A 24,350-nucleotide genomic window follows, 5' to 3' on the forward strand; every position below is an offset into this window, starting at 1 on the left:
GAAATACAGTCTCAGATTTCAAATTCTGTCCATTTTATTAGGAAAGTCAAGCAATAAATACAGTTTTGGCACTCTTATGAGGCGTGATAGATCGCTGTAGACACCTCAGATCAAGCGATTCGCTTTACTAATACTCGCCTGTACGTATTAATCAAAGGCATAGTAAAATACTTTTATTTTTGTTCTGGAGACGATCGCGCGCTCTGCTGCCTCGGGAATTACAGTTATAAATTACAATAGATCACCCTCAGTGTAAACTGCCAAAGTGACGGACGGCCTTCAGATTTTTCCATCATTGCTAAAAAAAAATCCGTCAATGACGACAAATTTTCGTTAACGCGACCTCTGCTGTCACCACACTCTTCCTGCCAGTCTGCTGAACTGCCTATTTTGCCTATGTATTTTTTCAAAGTAAAGCCAACAGTATACATGTCAGGTACTTCACTTATGCTGTCAAAAAGTTGAGCAGAGAAGTTTTGGAAAGAATGCCACTGCACAATGTACGGGATCTCCCATCTGGCTTTGCTCAAACTCTCAATGAATCTGTATTGTAAATGTCTCAAGAGCTTCCCTCAGACTCCAGGAGTCTGGATTCACAATCCATAAAGCTACATGCACACACAGAGCAACCCGTTGGGAACTTGAAATTTCACCTATGAAGAGCATCATATTTTAAATTCTGTATTCTCAGCTTCTCACACACGTCGTGAATCATTGTGCCACATGGGACATGGAGACATAGAAGAAACTGCTTCCATACCTCCAGGAAATCGTATATATTGACTTTATTCTATTTTGAATTCACAAGCCCAAGTGGTTCCTTGTGGGTTATAAGGAGAGAGAGGTGAAATGTATCCCCATACTTCAGTTTTAAATGACGACAAAATATTAAAGGTGCATGCTGGGAAATTGCAGCCAGGAGCATTTGCAATAGGTTTAAAATGATCAACTCCTTGGAATGTGGCTGTTTCATAACTCATGGATTTCCTACTTTTACAGATTCACAGACTTTTAACCAATCCAGGGACCCTAAAAGCTAGATTTTCTTTTTATGCATATTGATAATTAGAAATGGTTTGATTCGTATATTTTCATACTCAAGATATGAATGTGAACTTATGCAGATACAAAATCAATATGAATGCTTATGAACTTTTGATCTGTAAGCATTAATGATTGTTAATGTAAGCTGTAGTATTATAAATTCTTAATGGAGTTAACAGTGTTGAATTTGGAATTCATATTCATTTTCCCAATAAGAAAACCTTCTAGAAAAAGCTCCAAGTGCAACAATCCAACCAGATATGAGATGTACCATAACATTATTTGATTCTAAGCCAAGGAGGAGGCCTATTACATCCTTTGTATCACGTCCATTGTCCCATCACGGATTCATGGCATTGCTGTGTGCCCAACAGAGAGTTTGTTTAACGGTTTCACACTCCAGAGCTGCTGGTAAGATTTATTTCTCTGTGATTGTGTGGGGCTTCTCACGTTCCTCTACTTCACCACTCACAGAAATCAATATAAGGATTTTAGTGCATTCTCACTTTAAAGTTTTGACTTCTTTTTTCTTAATGCTTGTTTTTTTTAATCCTGAAAAATACTCTGCGGGATTTACTCTGAAAATTGTTGTGATTTGTCTTCATATATCTGATTATTCTGATTCATGTGCTCACTAGGGATAGACATCTCCTTTTCTGTGCCATATTCACATATTTAAACAATCATTGCAGGATTTTCTTAATTTTTTCCTTTTAAGTTTCTAACTGCAGTTTCTAACAGCCTCTGCATTTATAGAGCTGTCAATATTTATGAGCTGATCACAGAGACCAACCACTGATGTTATAAAAGGTTTTTGTTTTTTCCCAACCAAAAATATAGAATAAATGAGCTACATTTACTTGATTGATTCCTTCCTTCTTTGCTTGCTAATTTAAATACATTTTTAGGGCTGTCAAAGTAAAAATTTTACCATACACCATTCAGTTTGACACTGGTAACAATGATAAACATAGATATAATTCCATGTTTTGATTAGTTTACTCAAAAATTTAAATTGTGCCAATTTTTACTCACTCTCATGTTGTTCTAAATCCACAAGGTATTCATTCATTTTCAAAACTCAAAAGAATATAACACTTTACTTAACGCCTTTATGTATAATGCATTATAAAAGTAGTTTTAATGCATTAATTATGCTTTGTAATGCACCTTATAATGCATTGTACAATCTCATGAATAATTGTAACCAGAGTTAATGCATTATACCATTTATAAATTCATTCTTATACTATGCATTTTAAATTTGGCTATAATTAATTACAACAAGATATAATGTAACGCTCATTATGAATATTTATAATGCATTATATAACCCTTAATATTAATAAACCTTTATAGTGCATTGTACATAAAGTCTTTAAAGTGTTACCGATATATTTAAGAAAACAGAGATTTCATTCTGTTCCTCATTTGAAAGTCCATTCCGCCAAATCTTTGACATCACAAAAATGGAAGTTTAAAAGTTATTGTGTGATGAACAAGAACCAATGAGGTTTGTCATTTTCCATTTTGAGGTTTGTCTCTTCTGTTTGAAGACCGGTCAGTACAGGATGAACCTTTAAAGACTACCAGCAGGTGTCCCTGTTCAATACACACATGTGCGCGCGCGCACACATATACACACATACACCTACACACACACACATACACAGACAGACCACCTGATGCACATTCACAGCCCCCTGGTTGAATCCTGGCCATAACAGATTGCAAAATACTACAAGCAGACTGTGGGCTGAGAGGTACAGCTAGAACTCTGTGAGTGACAGGTGTTTGAATTCTGTGGAAATCTGCTGAGTTTTACTGAGCTTGCAGATTCAGCTCAGATCTACTGATCATTCAATATTCTCAGAATCCAACACAAAGGTTCGTACCTCTGGGCGTTACTGTTTACGGGAATTCTCCAGCCTTTGATCTGACTGAGTTCGGTATCTGAAACTTCGATGTGCAGAGGCAGTTTGGGAATCCAGACCTTCACCTCCAGCTGGGCCCTCAGGTAACCGTACGTGAAGTTCAGCAACATTCGGACCCGTCCTCTCATCTCCTTGCCATTCACGTAGACGTAATCACACCTGTCTGATACCTGAGAGCAGAAAAAAGGATGTCAGTGATGGAGAAGTGAGAAAAGAACAGTGGATTGATCTTCTCAGGACACATTAGTGAACTTCACATTACCAAAATCAATAAAATGCATCTGAACAAAAGACAAGGTATATTTGAAATGGATTGGCAGTGAAGCCTGACGATATTGGAAAATATTTTATTTTGAAGAGTCAGCCTTGACTCTCTGTCAAAACTTAGTGTTCTGGTATAAGTATCTTTTTTAGTTATGGTTTAAAACAAAGAATTGACCACAACATTCACCTAAACAGATTTAGGACACGATTAAATATCGCACGTCTTAATATTTCTGGGGTGTATTTTTATCTCGGCTCCCACAATCTCTCAACAGAGTTGTTCACTGAAAAGTTGTTCTCATCTCTTTCAGTTACTCTATTAGTTTCTACCTTAAGCTAAAAGCAGTACTGGCTCTCTCATTTAACAGAGTACTGCAGATGCCCAAGACGAAAACAGCACCTGCTATCTTAAGGTAAAAGACTGAATATATAACTGCATCTATCAATAAATAAATACAAATAATTAAATAAATATATTTCAAAAGGGTCACTTTTTTAAAATTTAAATCTATACATCATCTGAAAGCTGCATAAATAAGCTTTCCAATGATGTATGGTTTGTTATATTTGGCTGAGATACAACTATTTGAAAATCTGGAATCTGAGGGTGCAAAAAAATCAAAAAATTTAGAAAATTGCCTTTAAAGTTGTACAAATGAAGTTCTTAGCAATGCATATTACTAATCGAAGATTAAGTTTTGATATATTTACGGTAGGAAATTTACAAAATATCTTCATGGAACATGTTCTTTCTCTTACAGTTTTTTACAATAATTTTTGCACTAATACATAAACTTCATGTCATTTTTCAAAACTCTAGACACAAAACTCATTATTTCAATAACATTGAAATATTTATTATTTGTAACACAGGCTGTCCAGTGGTCAAAACTTTCCATATTGCGTTCATATCTTTAAAGAAGCCTTGCATTTGCTGAAGCACTGGTTCAAAATACTAATTTATTTGATTTTTTTAATTTGATTTGATTTTTGGCATAAAAGAAAAATCGACCATTTTGACCCATACAATGTATTGTTGCTATTGCTACAAATGTACCCGTGCTACTTAAGCCTGGTTTGGTTCAGGGTCACATATCTGACTGCCCCTGTCATGACAGAAAAACAAATGTTTGTGTGTTAGTGTCAGTGTGCATGAGTAGTCAGCAAACAGCTGAGCCAGGGCCCACAAGTCACCTTTTTCCCCCAGATGGCTGCTGGAAAAATGGGCTGCAGTTTGGTTAATAATGATGAGTAAATACAACAGCCTATCATAAGACACACACTCACAAAGACAGAAGGGCGGCCTCATCCTCTTGTCGAGGAGTTATGAGGCCGCATTCCAAAACCATCCGTTTCATGAACGTTGGCAAAATTACTTGGCTCAGTGTTCCCTTCTGATGCGGGCCTCAAATCACTGGCTCGGTTGGACTTTGATTCCTTTAACCAGGATCTGACAGGGATGTAAACTACAGAAGCAACACACACCATCAAAGCGTGGCCAACAGCAGAAAGATAAAAGCATGCACGCACACACATACTCATACACACACTGACACTGCAAACACAAATTTTGTGCATAACCCTTTCATATTAATAGAGCTCCTAGGCTCTTTTTTATTTGTCAAAAACATTTATGTTCCCATTTTTTTCCTCATAAGGAATATTAAGTCTCAGTCTGTCAGGGTTTGAGAACTGCACAATCATTTCATGCTCCCCGAAGAGTAATTAGAAGATCCAGATCTATGTTAAAATGCTAGTGGGCACTTTCCATGTTTACAGTACACTGACATTTTTAAAGCATTAGAGGAACAAATCCCATGATATTCACATTAGAATTTTTTTTTATAAAATTTTACATGAAATTGTTACACTCACGATGAAACATCATTTGGAGGCTTAAATAAATAATCTAAAACTTTATTTTATTTATTTTTTAGGCTTATGCTATAGTTTTGACTGCATTTGTCAGTTGTAGAGTGATTTTAATTAGTTTAATGCTACAGAATCAGATGATATATGATATATATATATATATATATATATATATATATATATATATATATATATATATATATATATATATATATACGTATATTGGTAACAGAGTTAAACATCTAATTTAAATTATAATATTTAATTTAAACCTCCTGTGCATTCAGTACTTTCTGAAAGTTGAGTACCTCTTTTTACTCTCCATTTGTTAAAAAAAACTACCAATCTCAAGCCTGTTTTGTTCTCTATTCATGGAAAGTACCAGTTCACTAGCAGAAGAGCCTAGTGAATAATGTCATTACACAGTAAGTACTAAAAAATTGAAGAGTCATATTCCTGGCTGTGGATGAACATTACACATACTCCCAGAGCTGAGTGAGACATCTAATCCAGCATCAGAGCATCATGGTGTGTTGCTTTCTACACTTAAGGGTTGTTAAAGCTGTGAGAGTGTGTTTCATGCTTGTCTGATTGATAGAGTTGTTTGCTGTCAGAGTTTCCTCTTGCTCTGGTTCCAAAGCTTTATCTCTGTTACTTCAACAAAGTCTGAGCGTGAAGATGTTTAGACGGCTGCCAAAGTTAAACTGTTGACATGATGAATTAATAGATTTAACACTGTTATATTCAACACAGTGACCCCAAAATCTATTTGGACACTTCAGCTACACTTAAAAAAGTTATCACACTAGAAGATAAAAAAATATAACCCTTCTTTGCCATTTTTGTAATTATTTTAAATAGCAATTACGTGCAAATCCACATTTACATGTCCAGAATTGAACCACAAATAACTCAACAATAGTGAGGGTCTCAATTTTCATTAGCCTAAATGGAGTTGGAGATGGAGAAAGCTCTTAAACTGTTCATAAACCAAACTGAAAGGGGACTTTTTTTTAATGAAATGATGCTCTAAATAAGAAACTAAAACTGCTAGCAGGTGGTGGTAAATGTGTTTTGGAGTAATTCATTCAAATTGCTGATTCATTCATGAATGATATAAACGGCTCACTTTATGAATAGGGTATCAAATCATTCGTTCACACGATTTGTTCAAAACGCGGATTCGTTCCGAACTGAATTGTTGCTGTGTTGCTCAGAAATGCCCAATTCTGCTATTGCTTTAAAGTTAATATTTCTCTGTAAAATTAAACAAAAACAGACAATATTGTGTATAAATATATCACAATATTAACTTCTTATTACTGAACTGTTGTATCACATTTGCACTCGTGGTTTTCAGACATAAACAAGTTCACTGCTTTGATTAATACGGCATATTTCAACTATTCCTACATCACTAACTCATTCTAATGCTGTACAGCTCAAATCTATTGTTACAGACACACACAGACACACAACACACAGGGCGTCATCATTAATCACTGCCATAGACTGGAGAATCTCACACCACAATGTTACAGCCTTGACTATTCAGTCTGGAAAATTAACTACCTGTCAGACACATCCAATCAAGCAGCCATCTGAGCAACGAGAGGGCCGGACCATGAACAGGCGGCTCGTACATGTGTTTGACTGAGCAGGTCTGACAGCACAATTAACCGGGTCTTAAACTACAACTGTGTGGGTCCTCAGCGAAGGAGGTAGTTATTTATAATCAAAGGTGAAATACATCCAAGAAAAGTACTTTCAACATTTACTTCCTCCTATTTATATTAAACACTTTATCTACTACACTGGACAAGGCTGGACTACTAATGCAGCTGCACATCGACAGTCTGCGCCACTCCTTTCGGGTGAACCTGTAATCTAAACTCACCTTTTTATGCGGTCATCAGTTTTACCTGACTGGCTCCCAGTAGTGCTTTACATCAAACAATTCACTGGCTCTATTGAAAGATTCCCAGATAACACTTCCCTGTGCTCCACTCTATACAGCATCATGGTATATGGCCCAAGAATCATTGATTCCTAATACACACACATACACAAACCCACTTGAACACACACATACAGTTTTTACACAACGGTTTGGTCAATAAATTTTTGTTTTTATTACAGATCCTTTGCAGACTTCCAGGTTTGAATGTATTCAAAGATGCCACCTTGCTTGGGCACTATTATTTTACAGTATGTGCCCAATCTAATGCTACTGATACTGCACACAACCTTCACAAGTTTTCACTAGTGTATTCCCAGAGTGCATTATCATCTTGCCTTCAAAATCTGAAGAGCCACATATCTATATTTACTCTTATGATAAAGCAGCTATTAGTCATATCTCTAGGACTCTTCAGTGGGTCACACGAAGGCTGTCCCCAGTACATCTGACTATTTACTGATACTAAGCAACTAGGCTAACTAAATATATTTATGTCTTAAATATCACCGACATGCCAACAAACTGATGAAACCGCACAACAATAATAATTCATAGCAGTAAAGCACAGGGGCAGACGCTGTTGTGGATCACTTGAATCTCTCCATAACTGGCACAGATGAACCGTTATTTCACAAATATATAATTTACAGACAGCTACATACATATTTAATTATCTTAAGCCTTATGTTACACCTCAAATGACAAGGGAATTTGTAGTATTGTTAATATTTAGCCGATCGTCAAACTCTTTTCCTCAAATACAGAGCACTCACAGTTTATATGGACTAAACGTTCCTGATATGTCCACCCATATCAACGTTTAGAGATAAATTGCTATTCGGCATTCAGCAAATGAGTCCATCCTGATTAATGACAACATTAGCGCTGGTACAGTAGTTTTGACATTTCATTCTTAAGGTCAGAGACGGTGCAAATGGTCATGTAAAACTACCTGTAAATAATGACCTTTCTGGTGTAAGAAATCTTGTCTAAGTGAACTTAAAGGACAATTAAATACTTTAATTCTCAAATTAAATTAAATATTTTATGTAGTGTAAACCTAAGTGATTTCAGCAAACCTTAATAAAATTAAATGCATCAAAGTAACTCAAATGAATCTGAGGCAGTTAACAATAACAAACTTCAGCATACTAAATGCAACTTTTTAATGTACAGCACAAGAACAAAATGTAAAGTAGTTTCTCATTAAAAAAAAGCAACATTCATCCATCCTTCCTTGAACACAAAAGCTCCATTTTTCACAACATTAACTCCCAAAACCAACCTGGTCCCATAAAAATACGTACATCTGTGCACTTACTAGGTTGCCCAAAACCCCTACATAACAGAAACTTCCAAAATCCAACAAACATTAAGTGCAAAAAAGTCTCTCCTCTTTCTTGTCTTGCTCAAAAACACCTAAAATAACACTTCACTTTAAGATTTACTTTTCATGCAAAGCATGCTGGGAACTTGAAATCCCATGCCCATGTTCAGTTAATGCCAACAACTATTCACATGGTCCCAGCACAATTAAAGTGAGTAAACTTCCATTTCACACATTTAAGTGGATTGCATGCAATTACAAATGATGTGACTAAAACTTTTTGAATTGGAAGTGTAGAGCACTAGCTCATCTAATAAAGTGAATTAAACAAGCAGAATACAGTTCACAAAGAAAAGTGCTAGAAAAATATTAATATTATGTTAATGATAAACAAAACCTGTTCAAAGGTTTGGGGGATAAGATACTTCTTATTAAAAATATTAAAAAACTTACCAACCCCAAACCCCAAAATACAGAATGTTTATGAATTTCATACATCCAAGTAAAGAGGATCCAAAGTTAACTTTTACCAAGCACAAAAAGTAATTAATAATTAGATATGGCAGGTAAATAAAATAGCTTTTCTGGCCAGTTTCTTTTTATTAAGTGTCACAGTAAATGGATTAAATGTATTTTTTTAATTAAGCAATATTAGATCAATTACATTAAGGGAAAAAGGGAATAAAAATGAGGTAAGAAATCAAGGCTATTAGGAAGAAAAATGAAAAAACTCAAAATAAGCACCTGAACACATTGTTTCGGATGTGTAGGAAGTGCTCTTCTTTGTACAAGTACACATGTCAAGTGCGCATAGCTTCCAGGCATTTCAAAACTGAAATATGATGAGTGAGAATTACATACTTTAATCAAGGTCAACTATCAAACACTCGTATATGCTCTTGAAGTTCTCAGAAGTTGGAAATTGATTCAGCTGTTTGTGACAAGATTGAAAGAACTTCAGGCGCTTTGATTTGAAGTTGTTGTCAGAATGACCTTACTTGCCAACATTCTCAATTTGAGACAAAATCAGAAGAGATGTATTTACAGTCTGCACTTCAGACATATTGAGCTGTGTGGCTAGTAACTCAAGCAGGTTACATCAGTAAAACAAAGAAAGACAACAGCTAGTCTGGAAACATGCAGAATGTGTGACCTAATGTCAGCAAACAACTGTTTCACTTTTTTTTTTCTTTAAAAAAAAAAAATATATATATTTTAGTCAGCATTTCAGAATAGCTTTGTGGGGGACAAAAACATGAATTAAACAACTAGCAACAGCACATGAGTGCATAACTAGTGTGCTTTCTCCAATTGTAGCACTGCTAAATCACTAATAAAGATAAACATGCTAATGTGTTCTGTTTATCATGTAAGAACATGATATAATGCAGCACAATATAGCTATTCAGTGTTTTGGCACTGCCGCTTGAGCTAAAGAGATTGTGTAATTTAGTCTATTATGCACTGCATTTATTTTCTTTAACAGTCCATTGTTGTGGCTACAGGCAGGCTGATGGGTTTCTGTATTAAATAAATTGGGAGAAAATTATCCAAAATTATACATAATGATGATCCAATATCCAAATTGGTGGTCATGATATAGGAACATAATTGCTTTTATTCCTGCTTCACTCTCTGGGGAAACAAAATATTTCCCAATCTGAAACAATCCTTGTAACCATTTAGTTCCAAAGAACGCAGAACATCAGTCTCCAAGGAAATGGAACATTCAGATCAAAATGGTTATCTTTCTAACCCACTACAGTGATTGTGATCGAAGCAAATCCATTATGAATTAGTGTGTACGCCCAGTCATCCATTATTTAGCTACAATGTCACACTTGTATGCTTAACATTAATCTCCATCAGTTAAAATGATTTGTCATTTTGCTCATGTTTCATGGAGACATTTTCACATGGTCAGCTGAGGTTTGATTGAGTTATTGCAGTATGTTATTATACGCCTCCGTTTCCATAGCATGCTATTATAGTGAACTGCTGAAGTAATTTGTTAAAATTAGGACTCTGGGCTGAATGAGAGGTGATTGTGCGTGGGTCACGCTGAAAAAAATATGCACATTTCTGTTAGAATTATTAAATGTTTTGAAGACATCAGATGAAAAATCTCCACAATACCAAATTGTTTAGAGAAAAGTCAAAGAAAACCACATTTATTTTATATATATATATAAAATATACAAATTTGTATGTCCTTTAAAGAAAAAAAAAATAAATAAATAAAATTGTTCTGTCAAACGATTAATTGCGATTAATCACATCCAAAATAAAAGTTTTTGTTTGCATAATATATATGGGACTAGTGACGCCATGGCGGGTCAGGGGACTCGGGAGGCCATGGCAGAGCAGGGAGCTTGGGCGGCCATGGCGGGTCAGGGGACTTGGGAGGCCATGGTGGAGCAGAGGATTCGGGAGGCCATGACGGGACCGCCTCCGAGGCCGCGGCCCCAGTCCCCGCCTCGGCCTCTACGGCAAGAGCTTGGAGCAGGAGGACTTGCGTTGGCCGCGGACGGCGGCGAGCGAGGGAGAGCCGTGGACGACAGCGGGCTGGTTCTGGCTCGGGCCTGGACACTGGAAGATTCCTTCTCTCCAACTCAGTCCAGTGGTGTCTGGGAGGTCCACGGAGCGATGGTAATTGACCCCAAGCCAGAACAGATGGTTAAGAATGACGTCATCCCACGCCGTCGCTGCGGCAATCTTGCAGAACTCCCCGGCACAATCATAAAATGGGAGACCCTGACGGGCTAGGGTGGCGAAACGGGTGCCGCAGGAGAAAAAAAAGCCACTTACTTCTTACACTTACCGCTTACTTCTGTTAGGTCAGCTGTTCTGTCACGTTTCGTAGGAGCAAGGGGACGAGGAGGCGAGGAACTTTTCAAAACATTGACTTTATTCATTCAAATGTTAGAACATAGGAGACACAGAGCACAAGGGATGACATATAACAGCTGACACCAGACTCAGGGAACACAGGGCTTATAAACAGTGGAGTAAACTAGATAATACAGGTCCTTTTCAAAAAATTAGCATATTGTGATAAAGTTCATTATTTTCTGTAATGTACTGATAAACATTAGACTTTCATATATTTTAGATTCATTATAACACAACTGAAGTAGTTCAAGCCTTTTATTGTTTTAATATTGATGATTTTGGCATACAGCTCATGAAAACCCAAAATTCCTATCTCAAAAAATTAGCATATCATGAAAAGGTTCTCTAAACGAGCTATTAACCTAATCATCTGAATCAACTAATTAACTCTAAACACCTGCAAAAGATTCCTGAGGCTTTTAAAAACTCCCAGCCTGGTTCATTACTCAAAACCGCAATCATGGGTAAGACTGCCGACCTGACTGCTGTCCAGAAGGCCATCATTGACACCCTCAAGCAAGAGGGTAAGATACAGAAAGAAATTTCTGAACGAATAGGCTGTTCCCAGAGTGCTGTATCAAGGCACCTCAGTGGGAAGTCTGTGGGAAGGAAAAAGTGTGGCAGAAAACGCAGCACAACGAGAAGAGGTGACCGGACCCTGAGGAAGATTGTGGAGAAGGACCGATTCCAGACCTTGGGGGACCTGCGGAAGCAGTGGACTGAGTCTGGAGTAGAAACATCCAGAGCTACCGTGTACAGGCGTGTGCAGGAAATGGGCTACAGGTGCCGCATTCCCCAGGTCAAGCCACTTTTGAACAGAGAAGCAGCACTGGACTGTTGCTCAGTGGTCCAAAGTACTTTTTTCGGATGAAAGCAAATTTTGCATGTCATTCGGAAATCAAGGTGCCAGAGTCTGGAGGAAGACTGGGGAGAAGGAAATGCCAAAATGCCTGAAGTCCAGTGTCAAGTACCCACAGTCAGTGATGGTCTGGGGTGCCATGTCAGCTGCTGGTGTTGGTCCACTGTGTTTTATCAAGGGCAGGGTCAATGCAGCTAGCTATCAGGAGATTTTGGAGCACTTCATGCTTCCATCTGCTGAAAAGCTTTATGGAGATGATTTCATTTTTCAGCACGACCTCGCACCTGCTCACAGTGCCAAAACCACTGGTAAATGGTTTACTGACCATGGTATTACTGTGCTCAATTGGCCTGCCAACTCTCCTGACCTGAACCCCATAGAGAATCTGTGGGATATTGTGAAGAGAAAGTTGAGAGACGCAAGACCCAACACTCTGGATGACCTTAAGGCCGCTATCGAAGCATCCTGGGCCTCCATAACACCTCAGCAGTGCCACCGGTTGATTGCCTCCATGCCACGCCGCATTGAAGCAGTCATTTCTGCAAAAGGATTCCCGACCAAGTATTGAGTGCATAACTGAACATAATTATTTGAAGGTCAACTTTTTTTGTATTAAAAACACTTTTCTTTTATTGGTCGGATGAAATATGCAAATTTTTTGAGGTTTTCATGAGCTGTATGCCAAAATCATCAATATTAAAACAATAAAAGGCTTGAACTACTTCAGTTGTGTTGTAATGAATCTAAAATATATGAAAGTCTAATGTTTATCAGTACATTACAGAAAATAATGAACTTTATCACAATATGCTAATTTTTTGAAAAGGACCTGTACATCAAACACACCTGGAACTAATGAACTAATAAACCGAAACGAGGACAGGAACAGGAACAAACCAAATATGGGCACGAGAGGAGGGGAAACACAAGACACAGGAAGACAGGACTGACACATACATATATTATTTAAACAAAAACTTTTATTTTGGATGTGATTAATAGTGATTAATCATTTGACAGCACAAAAAAATAAAATAAAAATAAATAAATTTGACAGCATTTTACAGTTTAGATATAATGCAAAGTTTTTTTTCTTTTTTTTTTTTAATACTGTATATGGTAGGTGAACTTACAGTTAACAAAAACAGTATATATATTTTTTTTTTACTGTAGCATTTTTACAGAGTGGGTGATAAATAATGTATTGCCCTGCATTGTTCTAGTCAGATCACATAAAGGAGATACTCTGAAGCTGCAGTATGTAATTTCTGTACCTCATGCGTCACTAAATAATGACCGGTTTTACAAACACTCCCCCGTCTTTGGTAAAGTTAACAGTTCAAAGTTAATTTTTAAACTGGAGGGACACTCTGACTTCAGTCTAAATATGTGCTTCATGTGGTGACATCTAAATGACCTGGTTTTATTACCTGGCTATTTAATGAGTGAATCAACCTGACTACATTAGATTAAACCAACGGAAGTCATTTTAAGGCTCATATCAGGTAAGTAACTGAATAAGTAACTAAATAACTGCACACATTCCATTTCCACGGCATATCTGAAGTAATTTTCACATCTTCAGCTACAGTATGAACTGGAATAAGCTAAAACTTTTACTCATAAATATGAATGAAATGTTAGGCTGAACGTTGGATTACTGCAGTCTATGTAAACATACGTTTTGATCATTTGCATACGACCAAAGCCTTTAATGCTTTTAAGAAAGAGTTTTAGCTGAAGCACAGCTGTGTTTAACTGTGAAGAAACACACTGAAATTAGCAATTAAAAACATTCTTACGAATGTCATTAAATCACTCCCACAGTGGAAGCTGATTGCGTATAAGTCTTTTGGGTCATTTAAAATGAGTGAATTTAATGTCTAAACAACCTCAACTTAATAGGCCTGTCAAACACAAATTACCATCTCTAGAAAAAAAAATCTTACAATCCAGTCAAACAAGCTTCAACAGATTTCGGCTCATGCATAATCAAACATATCATAATTATATACGCTATGATTGAATCTGAGCTCATACGTGACTGAGATCCAGCTGGAGGCATTTGAAAGAAACCCAAAAAGACGAGAATTATAGAACATTATATAAACACAATGGTCAGTGAAACCCTTGTGAATAATAAGAGTGCCTAATTGTATTGAATGCACACTTGTAGTGAATGGGTGCCATCAGAATGAGAGTCCAAACAGCTGATCACAATAATCCACAAATAATCCACATGACTCCAGTCCATCAATTAATGTTTGTACAGTTAAAAGCATCCATCAAAACATTTTTGCTTCCAGCTAAAATATGAGTCCTGTATCCATAATATTGTTTTCTTCAGAGAAAAAATAGTTTTGTCTGAATCAGAAGACAATGATTTTAATTTAAGATGCCTTAATGATGGAGTTATTTCTCACAAACATGCAACTTTTTCATTTACAAGACGTTAATTAATTGCCTGGAGTTTTGTGGATTATTTGTGGATTATTGTGATGTGCTGTTTGGACTCTCATTCTGACGGCACCCATTCACTGCAGAGGATCCATTGGTGAGCAAGTAAACTGTCAGCAAATTTCCAATTTTGGGTGAACTATTCCTGAGTGTCCAAAAACATCACATTCAGTTCACACTTACTGTATATGATTTCTACAGTCATATACATTTCTACAGAGTTCTCGTTTTACCAGTATGCTAAAGTATACTTCTTTTTCACAAGGGACAACACATGACACATGCTAGCTTGTTGCAACATGCTGACACAGAAATTGAGAAATGGATCTCTATTAAACAAGTGTCAGAGTGAGAGCAGACAGGTGGAGACAGATGACTGAGGACTGTCATTGAGATGCATTTTCTTACAAATGAGCTTTCAAACAGATCCATTCAAGTTCAAATTGATTCTTGAACCATTTTTACAATTCTAATAAGAATCCTGACATGATGAATAATTATCACCTCCATTAATCATTGGAAAAACCTCATTAGATTTGAATGAAATTTATTGTGAGCTTAATTTGAATCAACGTGACACAACATGCTTTGGTTTGTTTGTTCATTTGAGTAAATCATTACAGTTGAAGGAGGCAGGAATATTCACTCAGTAGACTGACCTTAATCACGTCTTCATCAGTGGACTGGCACTGCACAGCGTCTGACACGTCTGTAACCGTCCCGTCTGTGCCCACTGTCACCACCTTCACTGGCACCGCCACCGTCTTCCCGTTCAGCACTGCGGTGTTCAGGATCTCTGTTTCCTGTGACACACACAAGAAATGTCTGAACGTTCTTACTGATTTCACCCCATCAGTCTTTGATTGGTTCAGTCCTTCCTTTCTTCATTTATGCTTTGATTCATTCTGTCTGTTTTTTCTTCATTAGTAAAGTCATTCATTCATTAACTCTTTTATTAATTCCTTCTCTCTGTTCCTTATTCTTTCCATGCTACGATTGTTCATTTATTGGTTTAGTTATTCCTATTTTTATTTCCTTATTTTTCATCCTTACTTCATTAATCCATTGTTGATTTGTCTGTTCTTTTCTTCCTTTCATCAATCATTCCTCCTTCCATTCTTCACTCTTACTTTCCTTCTTTCCATTCATTTATTTCACTCACTCCTTTTTTCTTCCCATCCACCCATAATTTATTCATTGGTTCAGTCCTACGCTTCATTCATTCCTATTCACTTCTTCTTTATTGATTTTATCCCTCCTTCCATAATTTATTCTTTTATCTGTTCTTTCCTTCCATAATTTATTCCTTCTCCTTTCCTCATTCCTTCTTTTCATTATTCATTCAATCCGATTGGGCATGATATTCTCAGTCTGGGATCGATTGCTTCAGTCTGTTGTGCTGCTGCGAGGTTTGCGTTTGTAGCTCTGCTTTTTTTATTGAATCTTTACCTTACTTTCACTCTCTGTTGTTTAAAGTGAACATATAACTTAATTCCCACCATATTTCTGGTATTATCTATCAAACTAATCTAACTAATTTGATCGTTTGCCTTTTCAAAACCACGAATGCAGCGCATCAGTTGGTTAGCTTGTTACCCGCGGTTCCATTCACGTTTCTATTCGCGCCTCTTATTGTTTTCTTTTTTCTCGCTCCGTTTTCATTTCTCTCTCGCTCCGTTTTTCACGAGTTCATCAAACCACAGTGGTAAGTGGTAAGTTAAGTTGGTATCATTCATCAGTCACGGTGAGTAATGGCTTCTTCTCCTGCTATTGTTGTTTGCACTTCATGTCACATAGTTTAATACTCTCTGTCGGCGATGAGGGATTCGTGTGATAAATGCAGGGAAATAGTTAGGCTGACAGAGAAGGTTTCAGAATTAGAGACACGCATCCAAACTTTAGTTGAGGATAGTAAGAATATGAGGGCTGTAGATACTGCTTTGGATGCGACTAGCTCAGGGAGTCCTGTACATTGTTCGGTTCCGGTTGAGCCCGTGCAGCAGGGCAGCTGGGAAACTGTAAGGCGGCCTAGTCGCGGGTCAAAACACCGCTCTTCCGTTCCGATCAGAACATCAAACAGGTTCTCCCCAATCAGTGAGGCACCCACTGAGAAACCTGATGAAAGTGCTCTGGTTATTGGCGATTCTATTGTACAGAACGTGAAAATAGAGACACCAGCCACCATAGTCCATTGTTTACCGGGAGCCAGAGCGCCTGACATCTTGGCAAATTTAAAAGTGCTGGCTAATGCTAAACGTAAATTCAGTAAGATTGTTATTCACGTCGGCGCTAATGATGTTTGACTTCGCCAGTTGGAGATCACTAAAAATAATGTTAAAGAGGTGTGTGAACTTGCAAGTACGATGTCAGACACTGTAATATGCTTTGGTCCGCTCCCTGCTTACCGTGGCGATGAGATTCATAGCAGACTGTCGTCACTTAATGGCTGGATGTCTAAGTGGTGCCCGCAGAATAACATAGGTTTTATAGACAATTGGACGAGGTTTTGGGGCAGACCTGACCTGTTGAAAAGAGATGGTGTTCATCCCTCCTGGGGTGGTGCCGCTCTTCTCTCTAGAAATATGGCACATAGTCTTAGAGTTCGTACTTGACTAACTGGGGCCCAGGTCAGGAAGCAGACAGATTGGCGTCACAGTCTGATGAATACTGTGACGTCAAAGAAGTCAGTTAATTCTCAGCATATAGAGACTCCTTCACCCAGATATCACACTATAGAGACTGTGTCTGTTCCCCGAACTAGAAAATGCAGAAAATGTCCAAACCAAATTAAGAGTAACAATTTAATTGATGTTCAACAAATAAAAAATGTTTACAATACAGAGAAACAATTGATAAAGCTTGGCTTACTGAATATCAGGTCCCTTTCTACAAAAGCACTTTTTCAAAATTATTTGATCAATGATAATAATCTAGATTGGCTCTGTTTGACAGAAACATGGCTAAAACCAGATGAATACATTACTTTAAATGAGTCCACCCCCAAGATTACTGCTATAAAAATGAGCCATGTCCGAAAGGTAAAGGGGGAGGTTTTGCTACAATTTATAGCAATATTCTCAGTATTTCTCAGAGGGTAGGCTTTAAGTATAACTCATTTGAAGTAATGGTGCTGCGCATAACATTATCTAGAGAAACAAGTGTTAGTGATAAATCCCCTGTGATGTTTGTTCTGGCTACTGTATACAGGCCACCTGGGCACCACACAGATTTTATTAAAGAATTTGCTGATTTTCTATCTGAGTTAGTACTGGCTGCAGATAAAGTCTGTTGGCGATTTTAATATCCATGTCGATAATGAAAAAGATGCATTAGGATCAGCATTCATAGACATTCTGAACTCTATTGGGGTTAGACAACAGGTTTCCGGACCTACTCACTGTCGAAATCATACTCTAGATTTAATACTGTCACATGGAATTGATGTTAGTGGTGTTGAAATTCTGCAGCAAAGCAATGATATCTCAGATCATTATCTAGTCTTGTATAAACTCCTTATAGCTAAAACTGTAAATTCTACACCTTGTTACAAGTATAGTAGAACCATCACCTCTACCACAAAAGACTGCTTTATAAGTAATCTTCCTGATTTATCTAAATTCCTCAGCATATCCAACAGCGCAGAAAAACTTGATGATGTAACAGAAACTATGGACTCTCTCTTTTCTAGCACTTTAGATACAGTTGCTCCTTTACGCATAAGGAAGATCAAAGAAAACAGTCCGACTCCGTGGTATAATGAGCACACTCGCACCTTAAAGAGAGCAGCCCGGAAAATGGAGCGCAGATCGAGGAAAACAAAACTAGAGGTATTTCGTATAGCCTGGCGGGAAAATACCCTATCCTACAGAAAAGCATTAAAAACTGCTAGATCTGATTACTTTTCGTCTCTTCTAGAAGAAAACAAACATAACCCCCAGTATTTATTCAATACAGTCACTAAATTAACAAAAAATAAAGCATCAACAGATGTTGGCATTTCCCAAAAGCACAGCAGTAATGACTTTATGAACTACTTTACTTCCAAGATCGATTCTATCAGAGATAAAATTGTAACCATGCAGCCGTCAGCTGCAATATCGCATCAGATAGTGCACTATAGATCCCCTGAGAAACAATTTCACTCATTCTCTACTATAGGAGAGGAAGAATTGTATAAATTTGTTAAATCATCTGAACCAACAACATGTATGTTAGACCCTATTCCATCTAAACTACTAAAAGAGCTGCTTCCAGATGTCCTCTTTTGGCTATTATTAATTCATCACTGTCATTAGGATATGTCCCCAAAACCTTCAAATTGGCTGTTATTAAGCCTCTCATTAAAAAAACACAACTTGACCCCAAAGATTTAGTTAATTACAGATCGATCTCAAATCTCCCTTTTCTGTCAAAGATACTAGAAAAGGTAGTATCCTCGCAATTATATTCCTTCTTAGAAAAAAATAGTATTTGTGAGGAATTCCAGTCAGGATTTAGACCGTATCACAGTACTGAGACTGCTCTCATTAGAGTTACAAGTGACCTGCTTCTATCATCTCATCGTGGTTGTATCTCTTTATTAGTTCTACTCGATTTTAGAGCTGCGTTCGACACGATCGACCACAACATTCTTTTAAATACACTAGAACACTTTGTTGGCATTAGTGGAAGTGCATTAGCATGGTTCAAATCGTACTTATCTGAATGCCATCAGTTCGTAGCAGTGAATGAAGAGGTATCATATCGATCACAAGTGCAGTACGAAGTACCTCAAGGCTCAGTACTAGGGCCGTTACTTTTCACGCTTTATATGTTACCCTTGGGAGATATTATCAGGAGACATGGTGTTAGTTTTCACTGTTATGCTGATGACACTCAGCTCTATATTTCTTCGCGGCCCAGTGAAACACACCAAATTGAGAAACTAAAGGAATGCATAGTCGATATAAAAAACTGGATGACGAGTAACTTCTTTCTGCTAAATTCTGAAAAAACAGAGGTGTTAATTATCAGACCTAAAAATCCCACATGTAATAACCTAGAACACTATCTAACACTTGACGGCTGCTCTGTCAATTCTTCTTCATCAGTTAGGAACCTAGGTGTGCTGTTTGATAGCAATCTTTCATTTGAAAGCCATGTTTCAAGCATCTGTAAAACTGCGTTTTTCCATCTCAAAAACATATCTAAATTGCGACCTATGCTCTCAACGTCAAATGCAGAAATACTAATTCATGTGTTTATGAGGTTAGACTATTGTAATGCTTTATTGTGTGGTTGTTCTGCACGCTTGATCAACAAATTACAGTTGGTCCAAAATGCAGCAGCTAGAGTCCTTACTAGAACCAGGAAGTACCACCATATTAGCCCGGTTCTGTCAGCACTGCATTGGCTCCCCATCAAACATTGTATAGATTTGAAAATCATGTTAATTACTTATAAAGCCCTGAATGGCTTAGCTCCTCAGTACTTGAGCGAGCTCTTATCACATTATAGTCCTCCACGTCTGCTGCGTTCTCAAAACTCTGGCCATTTGATAATACCTAGAATATCAAAATCGACTGCGGGCGGCAGATCCTTTTCCTATTTAGCATCCAAACTCTGGAACAATCTACCTAATACTGTTCGGGAGGCAGACACACTATGTCCGTTTAAATCTAGATTAAAGACACATTTCTTTAACCTGGCTTACACATAACACGCTAATACACTTCTATTATTCAAATACGTTAAAGGATTGTTAGGCTGCATTAATTAGATCAACCGGAACCAGGAACACTCCCCATAACACATGATGTACTCGTTACATCATAAGAAGAATGGCATCTACGGTAATATTTGTCTGTTTCTCAGTCTGTGTCCGGATCAGATGGTGGATCGGCGCCGGGAGATGATGCATGTGGCCCTGATCGTCGGCGGAGGCCGGACACCTGGATGAGCCCCAGGGACATATCCCCAGTCACCGTAACCACCCGATCCGGTCTGTATCCAGCCCAGATGGTCACTGCAGTCACCAGATCCAGTCCGTATCCAGATTAGATGGTGGATCAGCACCCAGAGATGACCTTTATAGCCCTGAACATCAGCGGAGACCAAGATACCGAGATGAGCGCCAGAGACAGATCCCCAGTGAGGACCCCGCCACTTAGACAGCCATCGGGAAAGACCACTGGAACCAGTTGAGCCCTTACAATCTGACTTTGCTGCAGTTGGAATTGAACTGCTGGTTCGTTTGGGCAGAGGAGAACTGGCCCCCCGACTGAGCCTGGTTTCTCCAAAGGTTTTTTTCTCCATTCTGTCATCGATGGAGTTTTGGTTGCTTGCAGCTGTCGCCTCTGGCTTGCTTAGTTAGGGACACTTCATTTCCAGCGATATCGTCGACCTGATTGCAAAGACACTATTTAAACTGAACTGAGCTGGATGATGACATCACTGAATTCAATAATGAAATGCCTTTAACTGAAAATCTTTTTTTTAATCTTTTCATTTTACATTATTGACACTATTTACCTTTTTTGATATTGTGCAGCTGCTTTGACACAATTTACATTGTTAAAAGCGCTATATAAATAAATTCTTTCCTCCTGTTATCCTTTATTCAGTCTTTCCTTTTTCTTCATCCACCCACACAGCATTCATTCATTGGTTCAGTCCTATTATTCCTTAAATCCTCTTTCCTTCTTTCTTGATTTCATCCTACTCTCTCAATCCATCATTAATTCATTCTTTTATGTTCTTTCCTTGCATCATTCATTCTTCCCTCCTCCTTTGCTTTCTTTTTTCATTATTTATTCTTTAATTTACTTTCTATCCATTCTTCACTTTTTACTCACACCATTCATTGATTCTTTCTTTCCATCATTCACTCATTTCTTCATTCCTTCTCTCAGTCATTCTTTACTTCCCTCCCTCATTCTTTCTATCATTCACTCATTCATTAATCTGGAGGATCAATCTCCACCTCATCCACTCCTTCACCACATATGCCTATATTCAGACACTTGACAGTTGAAAATAATTGAACACATGAAGTATTGAATACATGAAGAAAAGAAAAGTTACTAGTTACATTATAACAACCTATATTTTCTTTTCATCCGTTTGGATTACTTCTTTCCATTCATTTCCATTCAATCTTTCCCTCAGTCACTTTGCATCTGTCCTTCTCGTATTGTTTCAGTCTTGTTCATTCATTCATGAATTCACTCCTTGCTATCCATCCATCATAATTTTTTCCTCCTTCCTGTTCATTCATTCATTCATTCTAACCATCCTTTATCCATTTTTCACTTCTTCCTAGATTTGTCCATTCATCCATCATCCTTTCTTCTTCTTCTCTCCTTTTTAATTTGAACTTTGTTTCATTACTCCTTCCCTCCTACTTTCCCCAGTACATCTCCAGTGAAGATGACATGAAGTGAGAGAGAGGCTGCTGCTAAATGACTTTACAAAAGGTGCAGAAGAGAACAAGTCAAAGAGCAGAGGATAGAGGCAGTGGGGCAGAGTGGTGCTGTTTGACGGTTCGGGGAGGGGGTTCATTTGAAGAGAAACAGCCCGAGTCCTTAACCTTTCAGCCACGGAGACACACTGTTTTAGACAACCACATAATTAAGACCATTACAGTCAGCATGAGAAACTCAGCCCCCATTGTGCCATCCCTGAGAGACAGGCAGACGTGGGTAATGTAGTCAATTTACCTCATTAGCAGATCACTTTCAATTAACCAATCTGCTTGCCCTCAATGTCCAACAGTGGCAGCGCGGTTACTGCAATCAGACGGTATTCATTCACTGTAAGCACCGTCTTTCCATCCTCATTTCTATCTCTTTATTTCGCTCTTTTATGAGAGAGCGAGAGATGACATAACCTAATCTCAATGAATGCATGATGACACGCTCAGCTTACCGCCATCTCACCAACTCTCTGCCTTATTATTCCCATTACCGCAAGCAGCACTTTCTGGATCTCTATCCTGTTTCTGATAGTTCTCTCTTTTCGTACTTTTATTTGGAAAGGGAAGAAAAGAATAATGAAAAATGAATTTGTCCTGACAGCTCTGCTTTTTTTCCATATTATATTTTTTTAAGCCGATCTGCTCTTTACAGACTTGATTCCCTGTCATTTCTGTAATGCTATTACTGGAAGACTCTTTTTCGGTTTAATTCCTGGATCATGTCTGTTTGTACCCCAGCTGAAGAGACTGTGGTGTGTTTATACTTTGATCCATTATCTCGACTCAGTTTGAGCCAGTCCTTCATGTCAAACAGCGAGGTCATACTTCTCAAGCGTCCCTCTAAGAATGGGATTATAAATGTTTGAGATGTTTTTGTGTGCTGAATAATTTAAGGACAGTGAAAGAGAGAAGTGAAATCAGTGAAGGCATTTTACTTGAGACAGAATTTGGCTCAGGGTAAATAAACGCTTATATGTGGACACAAATGAAAAACTCATGCAATATCCCTTTTCTAAAGGAAAACTTTTTGCATTTTAAAATAAAATATGATTTAGTTTATTTATGAACCTCTTTCCTCTTCCCAAAATGAGGTTTTGTCATATTTAGCTAACTTCGGGTGACATTTTTTTTAGCAATGGGCCTTTACTGTATGTCCTCAAAGTAAGGTTAAGTAAGTTTAGATATACACATAGAGACCTTTTAAGTTCTATCAGTGAGGACCTCTCACAGATGCAATGGTGTTCATATAAGATACTCTCAAATGTAACCCTCAGAAAAACATTATTAGATTTAAAGCAAAACATGATTTGGCTGATTTAAGAGCATTTCAAACAGGGAGGGCCACTTCAAATGTCCTTATTTTGTTTGTTTTACTACATTTTGGAGGACATTTTTTAAAAGTTGGCCCTAAACATGTGCGCACATAAATAGGCTTTCCAGGGCACTTGACTCTGATCAGACCAATTTCACGTTTTGCATTACTCTACAGTGTCTTTCTTTTTGCACAATATATTAGAATAAATTAAATTAAAACATACACAGTGTCCAAATAATATTTCATGTCAATTTTCATACATGTAATGTGAAAAATGTGTCAAGAAATGCATCCATATTTGTTTCATATGTTTAAAAATCAACAACAACAACAACAAAACTTTTATACAATTTTCAACAAAAGTTTCAATTGAATGACTCCAAAAACGTTATGTGAAGTAACCATCAAGTAAAGTCTTCAATACACGTCTCTATGATTAATCTCAAAATGTTTTAAAATATATTTACTAATTTTACCTTTGCTTTTATTTATTTATTTATTGCAAAACATATATAATTTTATTTAGCAAGGATGCACTCAATTGATCAAAAGCGACTTTTACAAAAGACTAAAGATTACTATTTCAAACCAATTCAGTTTTTTTTTTACTTTCCATTCATCAAAGAATCATGAAAAAAAGCAGTTTCCACTAAAATATTAAGCAGCACATCTTTTTCAAAACTGATAATAATATTAAATGAGCACCAATCCAGCATATTAGAATGATTTCTGAAGGATCATGTGACACTGAAGACTTGAGTAATGGCTGCTGAAAATGAATCTTTGAAATCAGGAATACATTATGTTTTAATATATAATCAAATAGACAAGAATTATTTTAAACGGTAGCTAATGACATTTTACAATATTACAGTTTTTATTGTATTTTTGATCAAATAAATGCAGTGTTCTTGAGAATAAGGCTTCTTTGAAAACATAAAAAAATCTTACTGACTCCAAACATTTTAACAGT

At 37.3% G+C, this 24,350-nt stretch overlaps 1 protein-coding gene across 1 annotated transcript in view; it reads right to left on the reverse strand.

Moving 5' to 3' along the window:
- LOC306849457 (transmembrane protein 132C) overlaps window positions 1-24,350 on the reverse strand; it is a gene marked incomplete at both ends in the record, with an annotated part of 217,821 nt that overhangs the window by 20,866 nt on the left and 172,605 nt on the right. The window contains 2 exons of the mRNA XM_079384494.1: window positions 2,940-3,148; window positions 15,269-15,412. Of these exons, the coding sequence (XP_079240620.1) occupies window positions 2,940-3,148; window positions 15,269-15,412 (353 nt within the window). The remainder of the gene's footprint in view (window positions 1-2,939; window positions 3,149-15,268; window positions 15,413-24,350) is intronic.

Source organism: Barbus barbus (genome assembly GCF_936440315.1).
Source record: "Barbus barbus genome assembly, chromosome: 29".
NCBI lineage: Eukaryota > Metazoa > Chordata > Actinopteri > Cypriniformes > Cyprinidae > Barbus > Barbus barbus.